Source organism: Lissotriton helveticus, chromosome 2_1, assembly GCF_964261635.1.
Source record: "Lissotriton helveticus chromosome 2_1, aLisHel1.1, whole genome shotgun sequence".
Classification (NCBI taxonomy): Eukaryota; Metazoa; Chordata; class Amphibia; order Caudata; family Salamandridae; genus Lissotriton; species Lissotriton helveticus.
In genome coordinates, this window is record NC_136059.1 from 822,510,055 (window position 1) to 822,532,173 (window position 22,119).

The window sequence follows — 22,119 nt, forward strand, 5'->3', positions numbered from 1 at the left end:
GTTTGGAGTCCCAACCCAGTTTGTGAATGCTTTGAAAAGGATAAACTCGAATGCTTCTGCAAGAGTTTTGGTCAATGGTACATTGTTGGAGAAACTTTGGATCACATGGGGAACTCGTCAGGGGTACACTTTATCTCTGATATTTTTTTATTTTAATATTGAACTCCCTGCCCACAAAGTAAGAGAATGGGCTAAGATCTCCCCCTCTGAAGCCGAGGGGTGTCTGAAGATTGCCTTATACGCTGACAATTTAATCTTATTTGTAAAGTGCCCTGAAGAAATGGTGCTGGATTTTGAGCAACTAGCTTCTGAGTTTGGAACTCTGTCTGGATACAAGTAAAATCATGACGAGACTGAAGTCATGACATGGAATCTAGAGTATAGTGACGTTTCTTGAAAAATAAAGTGAGGTACTTGAACTAAAGGTTGACATGATTCCCAAGGTTAGCAGGGACAGGGTTTCAAGAGAAGTAAAGAACCTATAAGCAAAATGGCGAAATCTACCATTGTCAATCTATGGTCATATTAATCTGATTAAAAAATGCACCCTCCCAACGTACATTTGTTTTTAGATGCACTCTACTCCAGTTTGAGAAACAAGCAATTAAAAAGATTCAAAGCTTTTTAAATAGTTTCATCTGGGGCTCGAAAGGTAGCAGAATATCCTGGAAAAACTGAGGGTCAAATTGAGGAGTTTTATTTAAAAAAAAAATCATATTGACGACTCTTAGAACAGGGGCCTAGTATGGTATTTTATAAGATCTAGATGGGCAATCCCCTCACTCCGAGATGGATGCCATTTATGATTCCCCGGGTACCCCAGAGTGTTTGACAGGTGCTTTGAACATACCTCCTAGGCCAGCATAGTTTACAATTTGGAGGGGACTTACTGAGGTTTAAAGTCATGGGATTTTTGTTTTGCATAATGACCAATTTGAAGCTGTTTAAGTTAAAGTAGATCCAACTTTCTTCCTGTTGTAGAGGATTAAAACAAAATTATAAGGCTTTGGAGACTGTAGTGTGAGGCAATTACATTGAGTCCGGACTGGTTAAAAAAAGAAGTCTCCACATGGTACGAGCCTCTCTGTGAGGCCTCACAAGACCACAGCTTTATGCAATTTGAGACAACTACTGGCTTGCCCAGAAGCTCTGTAGCTGGAGGACACCTGGTAAATCCAGCTTAAACTGTTATACACCACTGTAAAACCTGCCTTCCTCAAAAGGAAACATCTGTTTGCCTTTAACAGGGCATATTTGACCCCGTATAAGATTCCTGAAATGGGTGTGGCTCGAGGCGTAGAGTGTAAGAAGTATACAGCCCTGGGTGTAAATAATATATATATGTTTGCCGTGTCCTGCCTTAACTCAATTCTGGGAGGAGGAGTCTGAGGTAATTTCAGAAACACTGGGAGGAGAATTTAATGTAAGCCCGATTGCAATACTATTTGGAGTACAGATGAATGATTACAGAAGTCATCTCCGAAAAGAGAGCCAATTAATTTTTTATTTGATCTTGATAGAGAGACATAGTATATGTAAAACGAGGTAGATGTAAACCCTTCCATGAAGCAGGAGTCCATAGCAGAAGTGAGGAGAATTGGCAATCTAGATCTTCTTATCGGAAAAGAGAAAAAGATCCAGTTCTGGAAACATGTAATTGCCTGGCTAGCTATCAAATAAAATATAATAAGGTCACCGGTCCAATTATTACACCAATTTCATAACCAACACTCTTTTGCTTTGGCATTGGATAAGAAGGAAAGTGTATGAAAAAGAACAAGAATCCAAGCATCTATGATGTGGATGCGGATCTGCTCAGTCCTTGGGCCTTTGGCAAAAATGGGTAATGCATGACTTCGCAAATTAGGCAGAGGCCAGCAGCCTCAAGTAATTCAGTGTTCACCAAAATTCTGATTAGTTTTATTTTGCCTCACTGAATACACTTTTGAAAATACAGAGACATGTCAGATGACCCTCCTGCTGTACCACCCTCTACCTGGAAAAGCCCGCTAGATATGGTTTCAGAATACAATATAAATAGTATCTAAAGTGGTCCATGCACCATTTGACATAAACCTTGTTCTTGTGTATTAACCCCTTCGACGCTCATGACGAGCTGGGCTCGTCATGAGGTAGCCTCCTGGCACGCTCATGACGAGCCCAGCTCGTCATGCAAAGTGCGCTTTCGCAAAATCCAGCGTACGGGGGGAATCATGCCGCACGCATGCGGTTAAGAGATACTACATCTTATCAAAAACAAGTAACATCTTTAAAGTCAGATTATAAAAAGCATCTGCGGATGCAGCACAACATCAATATTCTACCTGGTCCAATTCTAGAAACTACCAGTACTGTATGATATGTGAGAATGCAGACGGTAAAGCGCTGCCCTAGTCATGAAAAACAAATAGAACAAAACATGATCTAGTAGAGAACAATGCTAATTAAAGAAACTCCCAAGAGGCTTAACCTTGCATAGAACAACAAGTGAAACTAAACTAAAATTATTTCACCTTGATCCTATCGTACGGCTTAACTGAACATGGTCTCATCAGGCCAAACATAACGTCCATCCTGAGAGGGTGGCAGTCATTTCTGCTCTTATAGTGTTCCTCGGCAAAAAAAGGTATTACACAAGTAATATCTCACCAATGGCCAACCAGGCTGATTGATGTTTCTGTCATAATCACCATGTAGAGAAGGATTACTACTGCTGTCATTCAGTGTAAGGTCATCATCACTTCCACTAGAATCATTGAAAATAGACATTGTGTAAGGCGTTCACTGCCTCTGCTCAGCAATAAAGAAGACATTTTACCTCACAATTCAGTGCAGTTGTAAAGGACTTCTGATTCAGAATGATACACACCATCATTTTATTGTGTGTAGGAAAAAATCGACAATGTTGACATATGCATTTCAATACCGCCAGCCTCCTATTTCAATAAAACACACACACACACACACGCACCCACATACACACGATTTGCTAAAAAAGGAAAACTACGGTACAAGCTCGGCTAAATTTTGACATTGTTAACGAGTAGCTCCATTTTCTTCAGCTTGCGCTTGTTCTTTGGCATGGGCTTGTCATAAAGACCATTTTTCAGAAGATGCTCTTTGCTGTGATGGATCTGGGCACCGTGCTGGATCTGAAATGAGCACAACGCTTGAAGGGGGCGTAGTATAGTCTGTCACAAAAATGAAATAACAGGAAAAAAGAAGCGTTTAACAAACACTTTGAAAAGATATCCAAGGACAAAGCACATTGTTGACTTAATACAAGTACACGAACTTAAGCATTACATCAGTTTAACAAATGAAGACAGTAGAGAAGGCGATACCTTATGACAATGGAAGGATGTCACAGTATTTCTACATGTGAATTTAAGAAGCATCGCCTTTTGTTCAAGAAGCTCTTTCAACAATAAGTCAAAAACATACATACATTAACGTCACTGCCTCTAAGAATGAACCATGAGTGGGGACATAGAGCATATTAAGGTGCAGAAAGGCAGAGCAGTGATTAGGAAAGACACTGCAAAAACTATCTAAAGCTCTACTCCACAAACATCAAAAGGACTGAATAAGTGATAGCTTTAGGACGTTACTCAAAATGGTTGTCAATAACCTAAATTGAGATCCATGACCCAAGTACACAGAACTAAAATATCTCGCTTGAAAAAAATTAATGAACGGTAACATGTACATATGATATACAAGATAAGCAAAGTACGTTTTGGGAAACTAAAAAAAATAAATTAAATAGTGCATAACCGCAATCTTATAGATTCAGCAGCAGCAATAAATGATTGTACAATAAATAAATAAATAAATAAAATACTTTATGGATAAAGAGGTATTTCTTTGCGAACAGAAAGTACAATATGACACTCACAAACAATGCACACAGTTGTTGGAGGTCCCGGCTCTAGTGTTTCGTAGGTAGGACCCTGAGTCACTCTGCCCTCTCTCTAGCAGTAGTGGTTATTCCCCATTCACGATAGGCGACATTCAGGTTAAGCTCTACTAGTAGACTGAGTCTCAGTAGTACCATTCCAACTCTTTTTTAAAGCCAAAAGTGTTCCAGCGCTGAAGCGCTATTTGGCAGGCAAATTCCCCCGGGGACGTCTGGACCATACATCAGTCTTACCTGCACCAGCAGGATCTGAGTGACCAAAGTCTCTGAGCGCGCCCTCTATGTGGCCACTGAAGCTGCAGTGGTTGCCTTCAGTAAGTGTATCACATGCGGCCCGGCAGGGCTGCAGTCAGGTGTCATGGAGTTCATCACACATGGTCCTGCAGCGGCCATGGAGTTGTTGATGCTCCTCCTATGCTGGTAAGTTCCTTGAGATCCTCTCCATAAGTAGGGGGTTTGCAGACTTAGCTCCAAACACGGACTATGGCCTGATCGGCAAGGCAGCATTCTTCACATCTGCCCTTCTGGTACAAGGGGCCGCTGGCTTAGGTCTGCTCACGAGCTACAGACATCTCTTCACCTTGCAACAGATATCCAATCACCAGGATCCCTCACTGGACCTCGCCCCCTCCAACTCTCTCCTCTCCCTCAGAGAGCACACTGGTCCTTAGCAAGCAGGAAGGAGCTGGTGCTTCAGGCTTGAAGTCCCTTGGTGATGTACCCTTACCTAAATGGCAGGCTGGCATCACTCATGGACTTGCCTTCCACTTTTAGTTGGAAAACAGAGTGTTTTCTATAGATAACCCTCACCCACCAGGGTTTCTCCTTGGTGGCATTCTTCATCATTGGTTTCTTCCCGTTTTGCTGCGGAATGAGGCTTGCTGCGACCTACGAGTTACATGGGAGCACTTATTGATGTATTCTCAAGGAATAAAGATGCAAAGACAAGGAGTGGGGGGTAGGAGAATTACAAATACCTGCCTACTAAGAAAATATTTTATAAGTACCTCTAGGCGGTACGATTAAAAACGGAGAAGAAATGAAATCTCAATGGAATAATGTTCCTGAGTTTCAAGCGGTCTACATGTCTCAAGCCTCTACTCCCAAGGCTTTTCATCAGGACCAAGGATATCTACTCCCTGATACCACCCCTGTCAAAAACTAGCTGCAATATAAGTGCATGCTAAAAAAAGTAAATATACATACAGCACCGATTTGGTGTTATGTCTTGATGATCTATTATTATATAACGTGCAAGAGAGTCCGCTGGATCTCTGGTTGTAGTACAGTTTCGATACCTGAGTACAGATAAGTCCAATGACATTTTATCTATTGCTTAATAATCACTTTTGTGTAAAGACTTGTGATAGTTTATTTTAAAGGTTTTATATAACGCGAACAAGACCCTTGCAGGTGTCAGAGCGCTTTACAGGGCATATATAAGTCAAAAACATGAAAAAGAAAAAGATACTAAAGGTTATGTTAATACAACAATATTAACTAATGAAGAATAGCAGATTTCTACATGAATGTATAGAGTAGTTCAAGTGAATTTGGCCAAGAGAATCGCTTTGACTTCTTTTTTGAAGGATGCAGCTCCTGGGTTCTGTCTCATTTCTGGGTTAAGGAATTTCAGATCCTGGGAGCCATTCCTGAGAAGGTAAGGTTATATGTTTTTTTCTTGGTAAATCGTTCTGGTTTCAGAAGAAGTTTAAAGGAACTCCTAGTGGTTCTGTTCCCACCCGATAGTACCAGTTTCTCCACTAGGTATCTAGGGGTGTTATGGTGAAGTGCCTTGTGAGTCATACAGGCGATTTTCAGATGGATTCTGGCCTCAAAAGATAGCCAGTTGAGGGCACGAAAGTCCGGGGAGTTATGACAGTTTCTTTTGGAACCCGTGATGAGTCTGGCTGCTGCGTTGATTGCAGCAAAGGGCAACACTCCCATATTCCACTTTGGGGATTACTAGAGCCTGAACTGCCTGTTTAAAGTCATTTGCGGGAATTAAGGGTTTCAGTCTTCTCAAGGTGTTCAGCTGAAAATGTGCTCCTTTGGTTGCAGCGCTGATGTGATTCTGCATATTTAACTTGTTATCCAGAGTTATTCCTAACGATTTGGCAGAGTCGATGATGTGAGGTTGACCATCAAGTGCTGTTAGGTGCTTCATCCAGTCGTGGATGATGGTTGTTTGGCTAGGGGGGGCTATTAGGAGGAATTCTGTTTTGAGTGTGTTTAGTTTTAAGTGTGGGACTTGATGTCTTCAAGTGATTGGACCTTAATGTAGAGATGTGTGTCGTGTGCATACATGTAGAAATGGACATTTGAAGAGTTGAGAACCTCGGCGAAACGTTAATAGAGGTGAACATTCTTAGTGCAACCAAACCTTAAGGGTTCATCACGCACCAGCTCACACAGCAAAAAACATAGATATATAAGACAAAGGACTGGAAATAAATATAATCACCATGGACGTAAAATCAAAAGTAAACATATAAATGCACCACATTCATGTAAGATGCCTAAATCCGGCATCATGAGTCCTGCGGGAGAAAGGGATGCCTGTAATCACACTCTGCAGTGATACTAGAAAAACAAGTGATTTCGTTTAGAAATTACTTGTAATATTTTTTTTAAAACTCAGCGTAGCAAAGTAGCGACTCTTAGAACGCAGCAATGTCGTACTTACTACTCCAAGGCTACTCCCGTGGCTCGAGAATTGCAGGTGGGCAATTACTGAGGCATTTTAAGCTGTACGCGTTGAACAAGCGTCGGGGTCCTTGTGACTCCCAAGCAGATAGAGCGGCAACCTTCTAATATGGCCGACAGGTAATGGAACCACTTCCTGGTTCCAGTTACTGTTGAAGTTAATGTGACCCAGGGAGCTGGGATGCTAACTTTCCAAAATGGCTTCCGCTAAATGGAACTACTTCCTGGTTCTCAGTGCTCATACGGTAGAAGGGGGGTATACAAGAGTTCTGTGCCTTGATATTAAAAAAGGTTCAGAGAAGGATGGCATAAACCTAATGTGGAGATACAACAAACTTGGATGTAATTGGAATGTTGGGGAATATTGTTATTACACTCTAGGGACTTAAAGAGTGTTGATTGGGAGCCCCAAAACGTTTTTTCATCATATAAAAACAGTATGACTATGATGGTCAGTCTTGTTTGCCAGGGAGGACATAAGACATATTTTAATTTGACCCTTAGCCTGTGAATTGACCACAAGGTATATTCTTGTTGAGGCCATCAATAGGTGTCTTCAGTCTGAACACCCAACGTTCTTTATCAAAAAGTTGGGATTCCTGGTTTACTAGTTCCAGGATAACCCATTGGTAATCCCTCACAGTGTGTTTGTGTTCAATGTGATGTACTGACATCTTGGTTGTTGTTCGTCCACACCACAGGTTACTGCGGTGTTTGCAGATTCTTGTCTCGATTTTACGTGTGGTCATCCCCACATAATGTAGATTGCAGGGGCGTGTTATTATATAAACACCACACCTTCTGAGCTGCAATTGGTAAAGTGTCTCAACACCCATGTAATGTTGTTGTGAAAAGTAAAGGTTTTTGTGACTTGAGTGAGGTGGCCATCACTGCAACTACGACATGGGTAGTGTCCCTTCACCGGGGTTAAGACACCTTGATTACCACCTCTATCAAAGTTTTTCCATGGTAATGTGTGATCTAGCATATCACGGAGACTACGTCCCCGTTTATGTGAGAAAAGAGGTTTAGGTAGCTGTAAAATACCACTGTTTAATGTGCGCCAGTGTTTGGTAATGATTTTGCACAGTTGGTTGGAAGCTATGCTTAAAGTTGTAATGCAGATGGGTTGTTCCTCCTTTTCCTTAGGAGGTGAGATTTCTAACAGTGCTTCCCTCTTGTTGTTCCTGGCCCTCTTCATAGCACATGATATGATTCTGGGAGGATAGTTCCTAGGCTCCAATCTGGTGGTGTCTTGCAATCCCTGAGTCTAGTGCAATTTCTTTTTAGCCTAAGATGTTGGCCAAACAGTATGTTCTCCCTGAGATGTCGGGGCGGGGGAGCTATCAAAAAGGAGCAGCCAGTTTTTTGTTGTTGGTTTTCGTGGGTGGTTTCCTGAGAGTGCCTTCATCAGGGATGATGTTTAGATCAAGAAAAAACATCTTTGTCTTGCTCAAAGTGTACGTGAATTTCAAAAATTCATTGTCTGTTGAGCAACGCTATGAAGTCAATCGCTGTGGCTTCATTTCCCTGCCAGATGACCAGCACTTCATCAATGTATCGCTTCCACATTTGTATGGTTTGGTGATATGTGATGTGGGAACACAGGATTTGGTGTCTCTCCAGGTGGTGAACATAGAGACCTTCAATGCTGGGTGCAAAGGTCCCATGTTTTTGTAGGTTTAAGGTGTCCTGAAGTTCTGGGTTAGAGCCCAGTTGCAGCATTCCATTAACACATTCCTTGTGGTCTGATATTGCCAGTCAACCTCCAATAGTGGTCTTCAATTATGTTGAGAGTGAAGAGGCTTTCGATGTCTAAGCCCATGAGTATATGTTTTAAGGGTCAAAAACGGTATCTTTAAGTAACAATAGTATGTCTTTAGTGTCCCTGAGGTATGTATCTGTGTTCTGTATAATGTGTCTCAGAAAGGCGTCAGCAAATCTGGATAGAGGTTCTAGGATTGAGCCTATCCATGATACTATGGGTTGTCCTGGGGGATTTTCCAGTTTTTTGTATATCTTCGGGATGGTATAGAAATACGGAGTGATTGGAGATTTGTTAACCAGGAATTCACTTTCTTTCTGTGATATCCAATAGTGTGCAAGTGCTTCCTCTTGCATGCTAGCTATAGACTCTGAGTGATTCGGTGGGGTCACTATTCAGAGGTTCATAGTTCCTTGTGTTATTGAGGAGTAAGAGGCATTCCACCAGGTATGCCTCTGTTGTTTGTACAACTCCCACACTCACTTTGTCAGCTGGCTTTATCACCGAATTCTTATCATCGGCCAGTTGTCTGATGGCTAGCTTTTGTTCCCTGGTCGCGTTATGAACGGTTCTCAATGTGTCAGGATTGATGTCCCCATTTTCCTTTAAGACAGCCTTTTTAAAATCCAGGATCTCAATAGCAACAGCTGTGATGGGTGGTGTGAAGGATGATTTTACTCTGAGAACTGTATCTCCTTGTAGGTCTGTTTCTATAGGTTTGTAGTTGAAATAGGCCCTTAGCTTGAGTTTCCTGATAAACTCAATGACTTCATAGCTCAGCTTGAATTTATCTAAGTTGGCTGTTGGGACAAAACTTAAACCGTTCTCAAGTACCCGCATCTGAGGTCGAGAAAAGATTTTTTGTGTGAGGTTAACAATTAATCTAGTTGACTGCTCAGACCTGGTTGGTTGCTCAAGCCTTTCATGCCCCTGGTTGATACCCCGATCTGTTCCTGTTCTGGAGCAGCTCACTGTAGTTGGGTCCTCTTTTTCGTTCTGCCTCTTGGGCGTCCCTTGCATGCCCCCTAACAAAGGTCCATGTTGATTATGTGTGTAGTTTGCATATGGGCAGTTCAATGGTTCCCAAGGATTGAAAGAGGGTGGCTGAATGTGTGGTGGCTGAGGTGGACCATAGTAGAACGGTCCTGAATACATCAGGGGGCCTTGATGTGGTCCCCAACCTCATCCTTCTCCATAACCCCTTCTGCTGTTTCTTCTACCTCTAAAGTTCCCTTTGGCTCCTGAGCTAGAGTCTGAGCTGGTTGACCCAGAGTTGGATATGTCACTGTCTGTATTGTACCCTGGGTTTCTCCAGGAGGAGACAGACTCTACGCTGATGTATGGATATACTCGTTCATGAATAAATTTGCTAGTGTCTTTCTTCAATGTTTGGAATTTTCTTTGTTTGAGAGATACTTCAAATTCCTGAATTGATTGGTTCAGCTCTTCGAGTTTTTTCTTTAGGGTAGTAATAGACTGGTAGGTTTTTAACCGGACTTCTATCGTCTTTATCTCAGTTCTGAATTCTTGCGATAAGCGCGCTGTTGTCTTAATTATGAGGATTAACTGATAAATGTGCAGTGAAAAGAGATTAGAGACTAGTCTTTTTTGTTTTTAAATCTTATCCTGTTTGGTTGCACCAAGAGTGGTCACCTCTATGAACGTTTCAACTATCACGTGTTTTTACACAGAGGCGATTATTAAGCAAAAGATGAAACATCAATGAACTTATCTTTACTCGGGTATAGAAACTGTATAACAGCCAGAGATCCTGGGGGTCTATCGTGCACTTTATGTAATTACAGATCATCAAGACATAACACCAAATCGGTGTTGTATGCATATTTGCTTTTCTTGGCATGCAGTTATGTTGCAGCTGTTTTTTTTTTACAGGAGTGGTATCAGGAATTCTTGGTCCTGATGAAAAGCTTTGGGGTAGGGCTTGAAACATGTAGATCCCTTGAAACTCAGGGACATTATTCCATTGAGTTTTCATTTCTTCCCCGTTTTTAATCATACTGACTAGAGGTATGAACAAAAATGTTCTCCTACTAGGCAGGTATTTTTAATTCTCTTAACCCTGCCCCCACTCCTAGTCTTTACATCTTTATTTATTGAGTATATATCAATAAGGGCTCCCATGTAACTCGTAGATCGCAGCACTCCCCGTTCTACAGCGGAACGGGAAGGACCCAATGATGGAAGCATGCCTCCAAGGAGAAACTCTGGAGGGTGAGGGTTCTCTAAAGAAAACATTCTGTTTTCCAACTAAAAGTGGAAGACAAGTACATGAGTGACGGATGGACTCTTTTTGTTTCTTGATATTAATTGTGAAATAATGCCAATGTTGGATGCATTACGCATGGATGACTGAATACGATGAAAAATGGAAATGGAATAAACATCACTCAAATGTATGATTGCATAATAATAATTTGCCAGTTGCAAGAAATGTTTATAAATGTCACAAAAGGCGTGGCCAACACCATGGCGTGTTAGGACGTACGGCTCCTGAGCTCCCGGCGAGCTGCTGCTATATCCGACATTCCTGACACGTACAATCTCACCAAAATCTCAGGCGCAGACCGTGAATGTGGCGGTGACCAGCGGAGCCGACTGCGAAGCTCCAACTCCGGCGAAATCACCTGTTTTGCCGATCTCTTGTTGTAACGTTCCGCGATCGGCTGGAGACAAGATGGCGGCCATGGCGCTCGGACTCGGTCGGAGGTCCTGAATCCCGACCTCGGGCTCTGACGACGACCTAGCGCTGCGAAGCTGGGGCAAGTGGCTCCGCCTGTGGGGACTGCCTGTGCCCGGTCCCCCCCTGATTCCTAGATCGGCAATCTGCGACGGCGGCCGGAGCCGGTGTGGGAGGGCAGCGGGACTGGGGAGCCAGCCGAGCCATCGAGCCCTCGCCCGGGGGACACGCACGGTACGTGGCGGAGGAGCAGAGGGTAACGACCACACCAAAGGCGGGCGCGCGAAGAGCAGCCAAGAGACTGCCAGCGCAGCCACGAAGGGCTGCACACTTTACAAAGATGGCCGCCGGAACTGCGTACCGGAGTTGAGGTACACCCTGCCTTGAGGTGCACACCTGCCTTGAGTGCCCCGGACTCCCCGACGCCCTGTGGCGGGGCGCCCACCTCCTGTTCGCCGGCGCGGTATCGCCCCCTGCGGACCGCAGGCACGGCGTGAAGGGCCGCAGGGAAGACACCCCTGCACACACCATCGGCAGCGGGAGTCAGCGACTCCGGGGGTGACCACGGACGTCTGGATTGCCGTGGTATACGCGAACGCCCTTGCCCCCTGACTCCTCAAGAACTGGGGACCGGCCTGGTAGGCGACTGGGCCCGAGGGTGAGGTGATCAACCCTGGGAGGGGCCAGGTGGGGGCCAGTGACCCGAAAGGCTTAATAAGCAACTATCCCCACGAGCCGGGAGCCCGGGAACGCAGGCCGGAGAATACAGTGGACTGCGGGTGCTGCTCTAGGAGAAGAGCAGATACTACGTCCCTTGCACAGAACAGCGACTACGGCCAGGGAGGTAGGGGGTTTCTACGTTTGCCCGGCGCACTTGCTCCGAGAACATGGGGAAGAAGGACCCAATATCTAAACCGCGTAAACAAGGGCCCATGGACAATTTTGCCACGCAGAGACAGTTGGCTGAGCCCATCCCGGCCGCGTCAGGCATGCCCTTGAAGTTAAGATAGGGGAGGTGGGTTCTGAAGTGACACTACTGCGTCAGGACTTTCGGAACTTGTCAGAAAGAGTGACTGTCGCTGAGACACGGATGGGAGAAGCCGAGGATTCGATCTCCACCCTACGGAAAGATATGGCTGAACTCAAGGCATCGCATCGCCAGCTACAGTGGAAAGTTGACGACGCCGAAAACAGAGCAAGACACAACAACCTGCGCTTTGTCGGATTTAGAGAAGGGATTGAGAAGGCGGATATGGTGTCATTCCTCCACTCCTGGCTGATGGAAACCTTTCCAGCGGTGCAATTCTCTCCTTGCTTCATTATTGAGAGGGCGCACAGGGCCCTCCTGGCAAAGCCTCCAGAGGGAGCGAGACCGCGTCCGGTCATCGCACGCTTTCTTAACTTCGCGGATCGGGATCCAATCCTGCGGGAGGCGAGGAAGATGGGGGAGATCCGTCTAGAGAATGCGCACATCATGATCTTTCCAGTCTATAGCCAGGAGGTGCAAAAACAACGCCGCTCCTTTGATGCCGTGAAAGCGAAACTTAGAGACCTAAAGATCTCGTACATGCTCCTCTTTCCTGCGAAACTCAAGGTGCTCTACAAGGAGCAGTCGCTCTTCTTCGCACACCCGGAGGATGCCTGGCAATGGCTAGAGGAGCGCCCGATCCTCAACAGCAGAGAAACCGCCGGAAGAGACATACTAGAAAGGTCTTTGCGGAGTGGCCCCCAATGGGAACAGCCGAGGGCACGGAGAATGATGTCCAGGAGGCAGAAGAGGCAACCACCGGCGACACCCTATGGGGTACGTGGCTCGGAAACCACACGGTCGGGCCGATCGGCCTCCCCGAGAGGGAATGCAGACTTAGGCTCGAGATTCTCCTGTTTACGACGTGCGGCTCGCTCGGAGGGTGAGGAAGAGGACGAACTTGAAAGCCGCATTTCAGTAGGGGAGGGAGAGGAGGAGGGGGGCCAATCTGATCACCCACTGGTTGATGCGATCCGAGTCTTGGAACAGGACCTATCGGGACAGCACAGCGCGCCTGAATCAGAAACTCAGGGCTCCAAGTCTTGAACATTGGTAGATTGTGCTCCTGAACATGCAGCTCGATGATGGGAAACACGCAAGTTGACACGCCCTTTTCTTTCTGTTAATCTTGTTTACTGTTTACATCAGTTTGTGTTTTGTCCTCACTCCTTTGGGTTTTTTGAAGGGAGGGATCTGTGGGTGGGCGACAGACCTACTCTTACGGAAGGTTATGTCCTGTGGTAGGATGATACTGGAAGGGGAGGGAGGCGGGGAGGGGGGTGGGAGAGGGGGAGCTCAAGTTCATTCAGGTTGGGGAACGGGTGGGAACAGTTGGGAGAGGGAGACAACAGTTGAGGTCACGCAGCAACGCACTTCGCACCTCCACATCGCATACAAATGCCTGAGTCTAACCACATTCAATCATCGCAGCTATCAATGGCAAGTGCATTAGAAAACCCACACTGGGGAGGTAAGAGACTAAGCGTCCTAACGTGGAAGGTCAACGGATTGGGCTCTAAGGTCAAAAGAGGCCTTGTGAATGCCTATATCAAAAAGGCGGACCCAGATGTCACCTTACTGCAGGAAACCCACCTCAAAGGTACACAATGTGCATTCATCACGAGAGGCCGATATAGGGTTCTGGCGCATGCGGGCTATACATCGGACTCCAGAGGGGTAGCTGTCATTATTAAAAAGTCCACACCATTCAACACCACGCGCACTTGGATTGACCCGCAGGGGACATACGCTGGAGTACAGGGCACCTGGAATAGGCACACTTACACGTTAATTTCAGTTTATGCACCACCCAAATTGCAGACCCGTACGCTCACAGCGCTTGCGAACATCCTTTTAGATACGGCAGACACAATACAGGTGGTGGGAGGTGACTTCAATGATGTTATGAACATGGGTCTCAAAAAAATGGGAGTCAAGAGGGAAATACAGGGCTAGGTCGCCCTCCACTCAATTCAAGTACCACAACAAAAAGACCTAGTCCTATAGGCAATGTTTCTTCTAGACCAGTGAACACATCTGGATTGTCGGGGAAATCATTCCAGATACACTTCTAACTATAGAGATTGTTGCTGTGTCTCAGTCTATTGCCCTGATAAAAAAATAGCCATACTCTGATTAATATATTACACAACAACACAGGACAAACATTCACTAGAGGGCCGACAAAAAATTGTGAAATAGCTGGAAGTCACCTCACGGGCGCACCACCAATGGGACCCCTGGTTGGTACTCACCAGGATGGCCCTGTTCTCATCATTGGTGACAAACAGCTTAACGTAAACGTGTCCGACACCCAAAGAAACAGTGAATGGTGCAGTGTACATACAACTTATATGTGAACAGGACTGACAACATTCAACATATACCACGAAAAATACTGTGCATACAAGATACAAAAAACTTTTATTCGCACTTTTCTTGTTGCAAACAGTACACACATATACATAAAAAAGTGAGTAGCGAATACTACCTATCGACTCGCACTCTACTTACAGCCGACATGTTTCATTGCCTTGGTCTTTATCAGGCAATTTCTTCAGGGCAACCAATGTTAAACTGCCACTGCCAATGCCACTGTGTTTTTTTTATGCTGTAAATCAAGAGAGGAAACTGCGTTTCAGAGGCCATAATATATTGCCTACTGCTCACCCCCTGAGTATTATATGGTGATGGATAATAGTTACCTAGTTGGCCGGTCTGTCTTTCATACCTTGGAAGAGAAACCTCTTTCAAATATCAAACTACAACTCCCAAAAGGTGAGTATGTTTGTATCTCCCTTCAATCTTTAAATCTAGGGCAAAGGAGAAACGTCCCAGGGACAGCGGTTAAAAAGCGGTTAGTCTAATCTCACCACATTCCTCTTGTAGACCCCACCGTGTCTGGACAATTTGCCGCTTTTACCAGTGGAGAATACTCGGTCGGCGTCTTCTCAGCACCGGAACGCCGAGCGAGTGATTCTCCGTTCTATTTACTTCCAGGACATCGACGCTAGTCTGCTCTGATTGGTCGATCCAGTCACGTGACCTGTATTAATTCGGGCAGAAGTTTTTACAATAGTTTATCCCTTCCTTTTTCATATTTGAAAAAACTATTTCTTACCTAAGTGCTTATCCACACTGCGACTACTCGACTATATATTGGAAAGTGAGACTCGCATGTTTTTGTCGGGGACGATAGTTTCGGGTGCCATCTTGGAACGGGCAAGCTATAGTGTAAGCTAGTGTTGGTCACCTCAGTACCTACAGAAGTTTCATCGTTCATTTTCTTAAAAGATGTTTCATCGTTCATTTTCTTAAATGTTCAACCATTAGCCCCTATGAATGGTAGGTAGACTCAGAACCCACTCACAGTATTTCTACTAATCTCACCACTGTATCATCGGAGCACGTCACTTTTAGCGGCCATATTCGAACAGTTAAACTCAGTATTATGTGACCATTGGACCTTCTGCTTATTATTTCGGTGACTTATTTAACGTTATTCTGGGTGCACACTCGGTGGCTACTGGGACCGGTCGGTCTACAAAGCCCCCCCCCCTTTTTTTTTTTTTATTCTAATTTCTATTTCAATCATCACTTCACAATATCTCATCACTCATTTTGATGAGTTGTCTCTGATTCATTTTTATGAATTTAGCCTTTTCACTCAAAATTCAGCCCCACCAGTTAGCTTGAGAGATGTTCAGTCTATGTTCATATAATGTTATCTATTCAGGTAAGATGTATATTAATCCAAAGTACAAACCCAGGTCTTCAGCATAAGAGGCTTCACTTGCTAGAGTCAAATTTATACACTCCATTCTTCATTAGGAGGCCGTAAGTTAGGCAAACTAATCCAAGGAACACAATGCATGTTTATTCAGCGTAGCTTATTCCATTCAAGGAGTTCATTTAACCCTCTCTGTTCGCTTCGTTCCTGGAAAATCCAGCGTGCTTCTTTGTTCATCAGCCGTCTTTCCATCGATTGTGCCTCCCCTACCACTCTTTCTAAAACCATCCAAGTGAACGAATGTCTATTGCGGTGGCAATGTGGTACCAGCTTTGTCGTCAATTTCCCTTGTCGTATAGTACTCAGATGTTCTTGAATGCGGAGTTTAATCTTCCGCGTTGTGAGACCGATGTACTCCAGGCCACATTCACATCTGAGTCTATATACTACATTTGTAGTGTTACAATTACTGAAATGATTCAGTGTCCATACTTTTCCAGATTGTAACACGACTGTAGTGCTTTTGTTTGTAAGGTGACAGACCGAACAATTCCCACAGGGGAAGTGCCCGTTTGGTACAGTGGAGGTTTCTGCTTCTGTTTTCTCCAGCATTCTGGTGTGGACCAATTTATCTTTGAGATTGTTGGCCCTCCGGAAGGCAAAGCGGGGTGGGGGCATTTTATAGTCTGATGTGGATAGGATGGACCAATGCTTTCTAATCACTTGGCGAATTCTTGTTGCCAGGGGGTCATAAGTCATGACCACAGGTAAACACTCTGTTTTTCTTTTCTCTGGGATTCCAACAAGGCTGCACGGGGAGTACTTAAGGCCCTTTTGTTCGCCTGTCGGATGACTTTGCGTGGATATTCACGGTCTTTTAACCTTCCACTCAAGACTTCTGCTTGTTTTCTGTAGACTTCAGTTGAGGAACAGTTCCGTCTATATCGCATAAATTGTCCTACTGGAAGGTTGTCCCTGAGGGCCCTAGGGTGGTATGATTGGTAAGATAGTAGTGAGTTTCTATCAGTTGGTTTCTGATGTACACTCGTGGCAAACCTTCCTTCACAAGCTTCAATATCTAGATCCAGATAGACAGCGTTTGTGTGATGATATTTCCACGTAAACCGTAGGCTCCTATCCTGTGTATTTAACCAATTAAGAAAACACAGGAGAGCGTCTTCCTCTCCAGACCAAATGAGGAGCACGTCGTCGATATAGCGCCTCCACAGGCGTATATGATCCTTAAAGGGGTTTTCCTCGGACTCGACGACGTGCTCCTCAAACTGTCCAACATAGATGCATGCCACGCTCGGCGCCATCGTAGCACCCATCGACGTCCCCGTCACTTGGAGAAAAAGCTCGTTTTTGTAACAAAAAAAGTTTCTTGTTAGCGCCAATTCGACGCATTGTAGGATGAAGCTTTGAGGGGCATCGTAGAACCATTCTTGTTTTCTAAGTGCTCTTGCAATTGCCATGAGTGCAGCTTCTTGGGGGATACAAGAGTAGAGGGATTCGATGTCGATGGTCACAATATATTCGGTGCCAGGGTCAAAGACCATAGAGTCCAGGGCATTGAGGATGTCTGTGGTGTCCTTCACAAAAGATTTTTGGGTTATCACCGACTCGCGGAGGTAATAATCCGCGAATTGAGACAAAGGTTCCAGTATAGACTGGATACCAGACACAATAGGCCTGCCAGGGGGGGGCCTGGCAGGCTTATGTATCTTCGGTAAGATATAGAAGGCAGGAGTCCTAGGGGTGGTGTTGATCAGGAACTCTGCCTCCTTCGTGCTAATCCATTTCTTCTCTTTCGCAGTCCCGACAAGAGATACAATTATCTCCTTCAATTCTGGGGTAGGATCTCTAGCCAAAGGTTGGTAATTGGTTCTCACATCTAATAGTTTTCGTACCTCGACTTCGTAATCAGATGTATTTAAGATCACGATTGCACCGCCCTTATCGGCGTTCTTTATGACTATTTTATCGTTGTTCTGGAGAGACATGACTGCATCCCAATTCTCTTTCGTCATGTTTTTAAACCCCATTGCTTTGTTCTTATTTTCTATTTCCCCTATCTCGTCTAGGACCTTAGCCTCAAAAACTGCGACTTCGGGGCCCATTGTTGCATTCGGGGGACAGAAAGTAGACGGTTTTCTTAGATTGGAATAGAAACCCTTAGTTTCTTCAAACGGTTGTTTCATGAAGAATTTCTTTAATTTGATTCTACGCATTGTTTCGTGGAACTCTGTTCGGCATTTAAAAGCATCATGATTAGGGGTAGGCACGAAGCCTAATCCCTTATTTAACACCTTCTCTTCTTCAGGTGTCAGAAGATGATCTGATAAATTAACAACAATGCTCTTCATATTGGTTTCTTCCCTCTGCTCCGTGTCATCCGAGGGGAGGAAGTTTGCCATTGTGGTTGCGGTCGATTGCCCCGTCCTCTGCCTCTTCCTTGTTGCTGTGGTTGGAATCCCGGGCCTTTGTTCGATGCTGGACCCTGCTCTAAAAAAGTCCTCAAGAGAGTGTTCAAATCGGTGGTAGATGATTCAGATTGATTAAATCTCACTCTGTTAGTGCTAGCGCCTGGTTCAGGTTCTTCTTCACTGGATGTATTTGCGAAGGACCAATTTGTAGGTGTTCTTTTTTGCTGTGGGAACTTGGCACCTCGCCCTCTTCTGTTGGCCCCAGTTTGTTGTTGTTGGTCTTGAGCTGGCTGGTAATACGCGTCGTCAATATAGGGAAAAGCCCACTCGTGCGTATAGCGATGGAGATTACGTTGTAGTCCTCTGATTTTCTGTGTCACCATGTATTGTTTATACTTCTCAAGGTCAGCTTTGATTTTCTCTAGATGTTCCTTGGCATCAGTAAAACTATTATCACGGTTAATGGTTTCTTCTAATTCGACAATTTCTTTTAATACCTCTTCGCTTAGTCTCTGGGCTGTACTGATTATAAGAATCAACCAATCTCTGGTGCATTTATTTGCGATATAACTCCAATCGCATCGGAATTGTTTATCGTCTAAAAAAATGCGTGGTTCGATTCTTACTATTAGACTAGCAGGAGACGCTCCAGCTTGATAATATTCTGACATCAACGCCCCATGTAAGGCAATTCTGATGTGTTTCTTTTTTAAATTACTTAGTTTCTCCCATTCTTCCCTCACTTTATTATTCCTAGTTAGGGGGTTATCATCAAATAGGGAGGGGCCTGCTAGAATCGCTGCAATTTGCGCGTCCGTAAAAGCTAGGCAATTCTTATCCATCACAAAATACTCTGTTGGTCTAGTCAAAATCTCGCAGTTTCAATGATGTACCAGCACTGTTAAAAATCAGAGCAAACACAATTCGCTATTGTAAGACAAAGACTCTCACGGCTAGTCCGCCGTACACAATGCATCCAAAAAATGGGAGTCAAGAGGGAAATACAGGGCTAGGTCGCCCTCCACTCAATTCAAGTACCACAACAAAAAGACCTAGTCCTATAGGCAATGTTTCTTCTAGACCAGTGAACACATCTGGATTGTCGGTGAAATCATTCCAGATACACTTCTAACTATAGAGATTGTTGCTGTGTCTCAGTCTATTGCCCTGATAAAAAAATAGCCATACTCTGATTAATATATTACACAACAGCACAGGACAAACATTCACTAGAGGGACGACAAAAAATTGTGAAATAGCTGGAAGTCACCTCACGGGCGCACCACCAATGGGACCCCTGGTTGGTACTCACCAGGATGGCCCTGTTCTCATCATTGGTGACAAACAGCTTAACGTAAACGTGTCCGACACCCAAAGAAACAGTGAATGGTGCAGTGTACATACAACTTATATGTGAACAGGACTGACAACATTCAACATATACCACGAAAAATACTGTGCATACAAGATACAAAAAACTTTTATTCGCACTTTTCTTGTTGCAAACAGTACACACATATACATAAAAAAGTGAGTAGCGAATACTACCTATCGACTCGCACTCTACTTACAGCCGACATGTTTCATTGCCTTGGTCTTTATCAGGCAATTTCTTCAGGGCAACCAATGTTAAACTGCCACTGCCAATGCCACTGTGTTTTTTTTATGCTGTAAATCAAGAGAGGAAACTGCGTTTCAGAGGCCATAATATATTGCCTACTGCTCACCCCCTGAGTATTATATGGTGATGGATAATAGTTACCTAGTTGGCCGGTCTGTCTTTCATACCTTGGAAGAGAAACCTCTTTCAAATATCAAACTACAACTCCCAAAAGGTGAGTATGTTCGTATCTCCCTTCAATCTTTAAATCTAGGGCAAAGGAGAAACGTCCCAGGGACAGCGGTTAAAAAGCGGTTAGTCTAATCTCACCACATTCCTCTTGTAGACCCCACCGTGTCTGGACAATTTGCCGCTTTTACCAGTGGAGAATACTCGGTCGGCGTCTTCTCAGCACCGTAAACGCCGAGCGAGTGATTCTCCGTTCTATGAAAAAGGAAGGGATAAACTATTGTAAAAACTTCTGCCCGAATTAATACAGGTCACGTGACTGGATCGACCAATCAGAGCAGACTAGCGTCGATGTCCGGGAAGTAAATAGAACGGAGAATCACTCGCTCGGCGTTCCGGTGCTGAGAAGACGCCGACCGAGTATTCTCCACTGGTAAAAGCGGCAAATTGTCCAGACATGATGAAGCATGTCACCAACCAGGTTTGTGAGTGAGGGGTTTTATAAATAAAAGAAGGACTATCTTCTTCCTATAATCATCCCACTCAGACCGCTTTTATTAAGCAGTTTCTGATGGTACTCCTCTTATGTTTATTTGATATTGATACCCAGGGGACTAGGAGTACTCTCCGTTCACCTTTGTGAATCTATTCCCTAACTCTCTTTATTGTTTAATTGGACCCGCTTTACCAGCTCGGGGAGGCCTTAAGCCACTGGTCGCGGATCCGGCCTCGATGCCACGTTGATGTCAACGGTCGGTGGGGGGGCTGGACTATCCTCAATCAGCAGCAGTTGCCGCTCTTGTCTTACCGTCACCGGTCCCGGGGCTGCTGCGCGGCTGCCCGGCGCTGACGCTCTACCCGCCCCTGGCAGGAAGGGTGTTTTTTGGTGATCTGTAAAGTTTTGCCTTTTTCAGCTTCTTCGTCTTCCCGACGGCGTTGTTCACAATCCTGCTGGCGCCGCCCCGATAACCGAAGCGATGGTCAGAGTTACCATGGTCAGAGTTGCGCTCACCTTTTGACCTCTTGGCCCGGTCCGCCCTTCTTTCACTATTAGCGATTTTCAAAGGACGCGCCCTCCCAGCACATCTTTTTAGTTCTCGGCCTGATCCAGCGCATGCGCTGGTCTTGGCGAAGACATTTAGTAGCTCTGAGAAATGCTACTTTGCCGGCGATCAGGTTGCTAGAAAGCACACAAGAGCGCACGCGTCGTGCACAGCTGTTGCGGCTTCTTTAAGGCTTGTGAATGCTTTCCCCTACCCCCAGCTGGCATTCAGCTTCTTTGATCTTCATTTCTTTTTCTTTTTACGAGCGCGGCAACTCACGCGTACACTGCGGGCATTGTGCCCTTTTCTATGTTCATCACACACTTCGCCGCGGGGCTGTAGTATTTCAGTCAGAATTCTAAATGAAATCCATATTGTCGGAGGCATTAATCATTTGCATTGCTGGCGGGCCCCCTGCCACTACCCCGGCTGGTCCACACCCTGCTAGATGTCTCTTTGCATTCTTGTTTTCTTTTTATTAAAAAAAAGCGGATTTGCTTCTGCTTCCTTCGTGAGCATGTTTTCCTGGGTTGAGCTGGACATGAAATTTCCTGTGTTTGTCAGACAGACATACGCTCAGCCGCCGACATGGACTGACGCTAAGAACCGCCAGCTCCGCAGAACCCCCAAATAGACGCAGAAAAGTGCACTCTGCAATGAAAGTGCGCACCAGGACAGCAACATGGCGAAGGACTACACCACCCGCAGCCTGGACAGCATAGACTTGTCAGTGTTACGAGTAAGTTTTATCTGGAAGTTGTGCATGTCTGTTTGAGGGTCGCAGCTGGGCAGAGCCATCTGAAACTAGCAGTTTTAAGATGTACCCTCTGAAAAGAGGGATTTGTGTGTTTTGTTGCCAATTGCATGTTTGAGTGAACTTCTGCAGTTTGAGAAGCGGGACGGCTTCGAGTTGATGCAGCGAGACATGTTTCCTGTACCAGGGCGAGTCTCTCTGCACCTACTGTACTTTTCCTGCCTGCCATCTACCGCTGCTGTATCAGAACCTAAGTGGGGTG

At 45.0% G+C, this 22,119-nt stretch overlaps 1 protein-coding gene across 4 annotated transcripts in view; it reads right to left on the bottom strand.

The window, feature by feature from the left end:
- Positions 1-2,236: 2,236 nt before the first annotated feature.
- Positions 2,237-22,119, bottom strand: part of DTWD2 (DTW motif tRNA-uridine aminocarboxypropyltransferase 2) — a 734,040-nt gene continuing 714,157 nt past the window's right edge. For all 4 annotated transcript variants that reach the window (XM_078677369.1, XM_078677367.1, XM_078677368.1 and 1 more), the window contains one exon: positions 2,237-3,191. In XM_078677369.1, the coding sequence (XP_078533495.1) occupies positions 3,021-3,191 (171 nt within the window). In that variant the 3' untranslated portion in view covers positions 2,237-3,020. The remainder of the gene's footprint in view (positions 3,192-22,119) is intronic.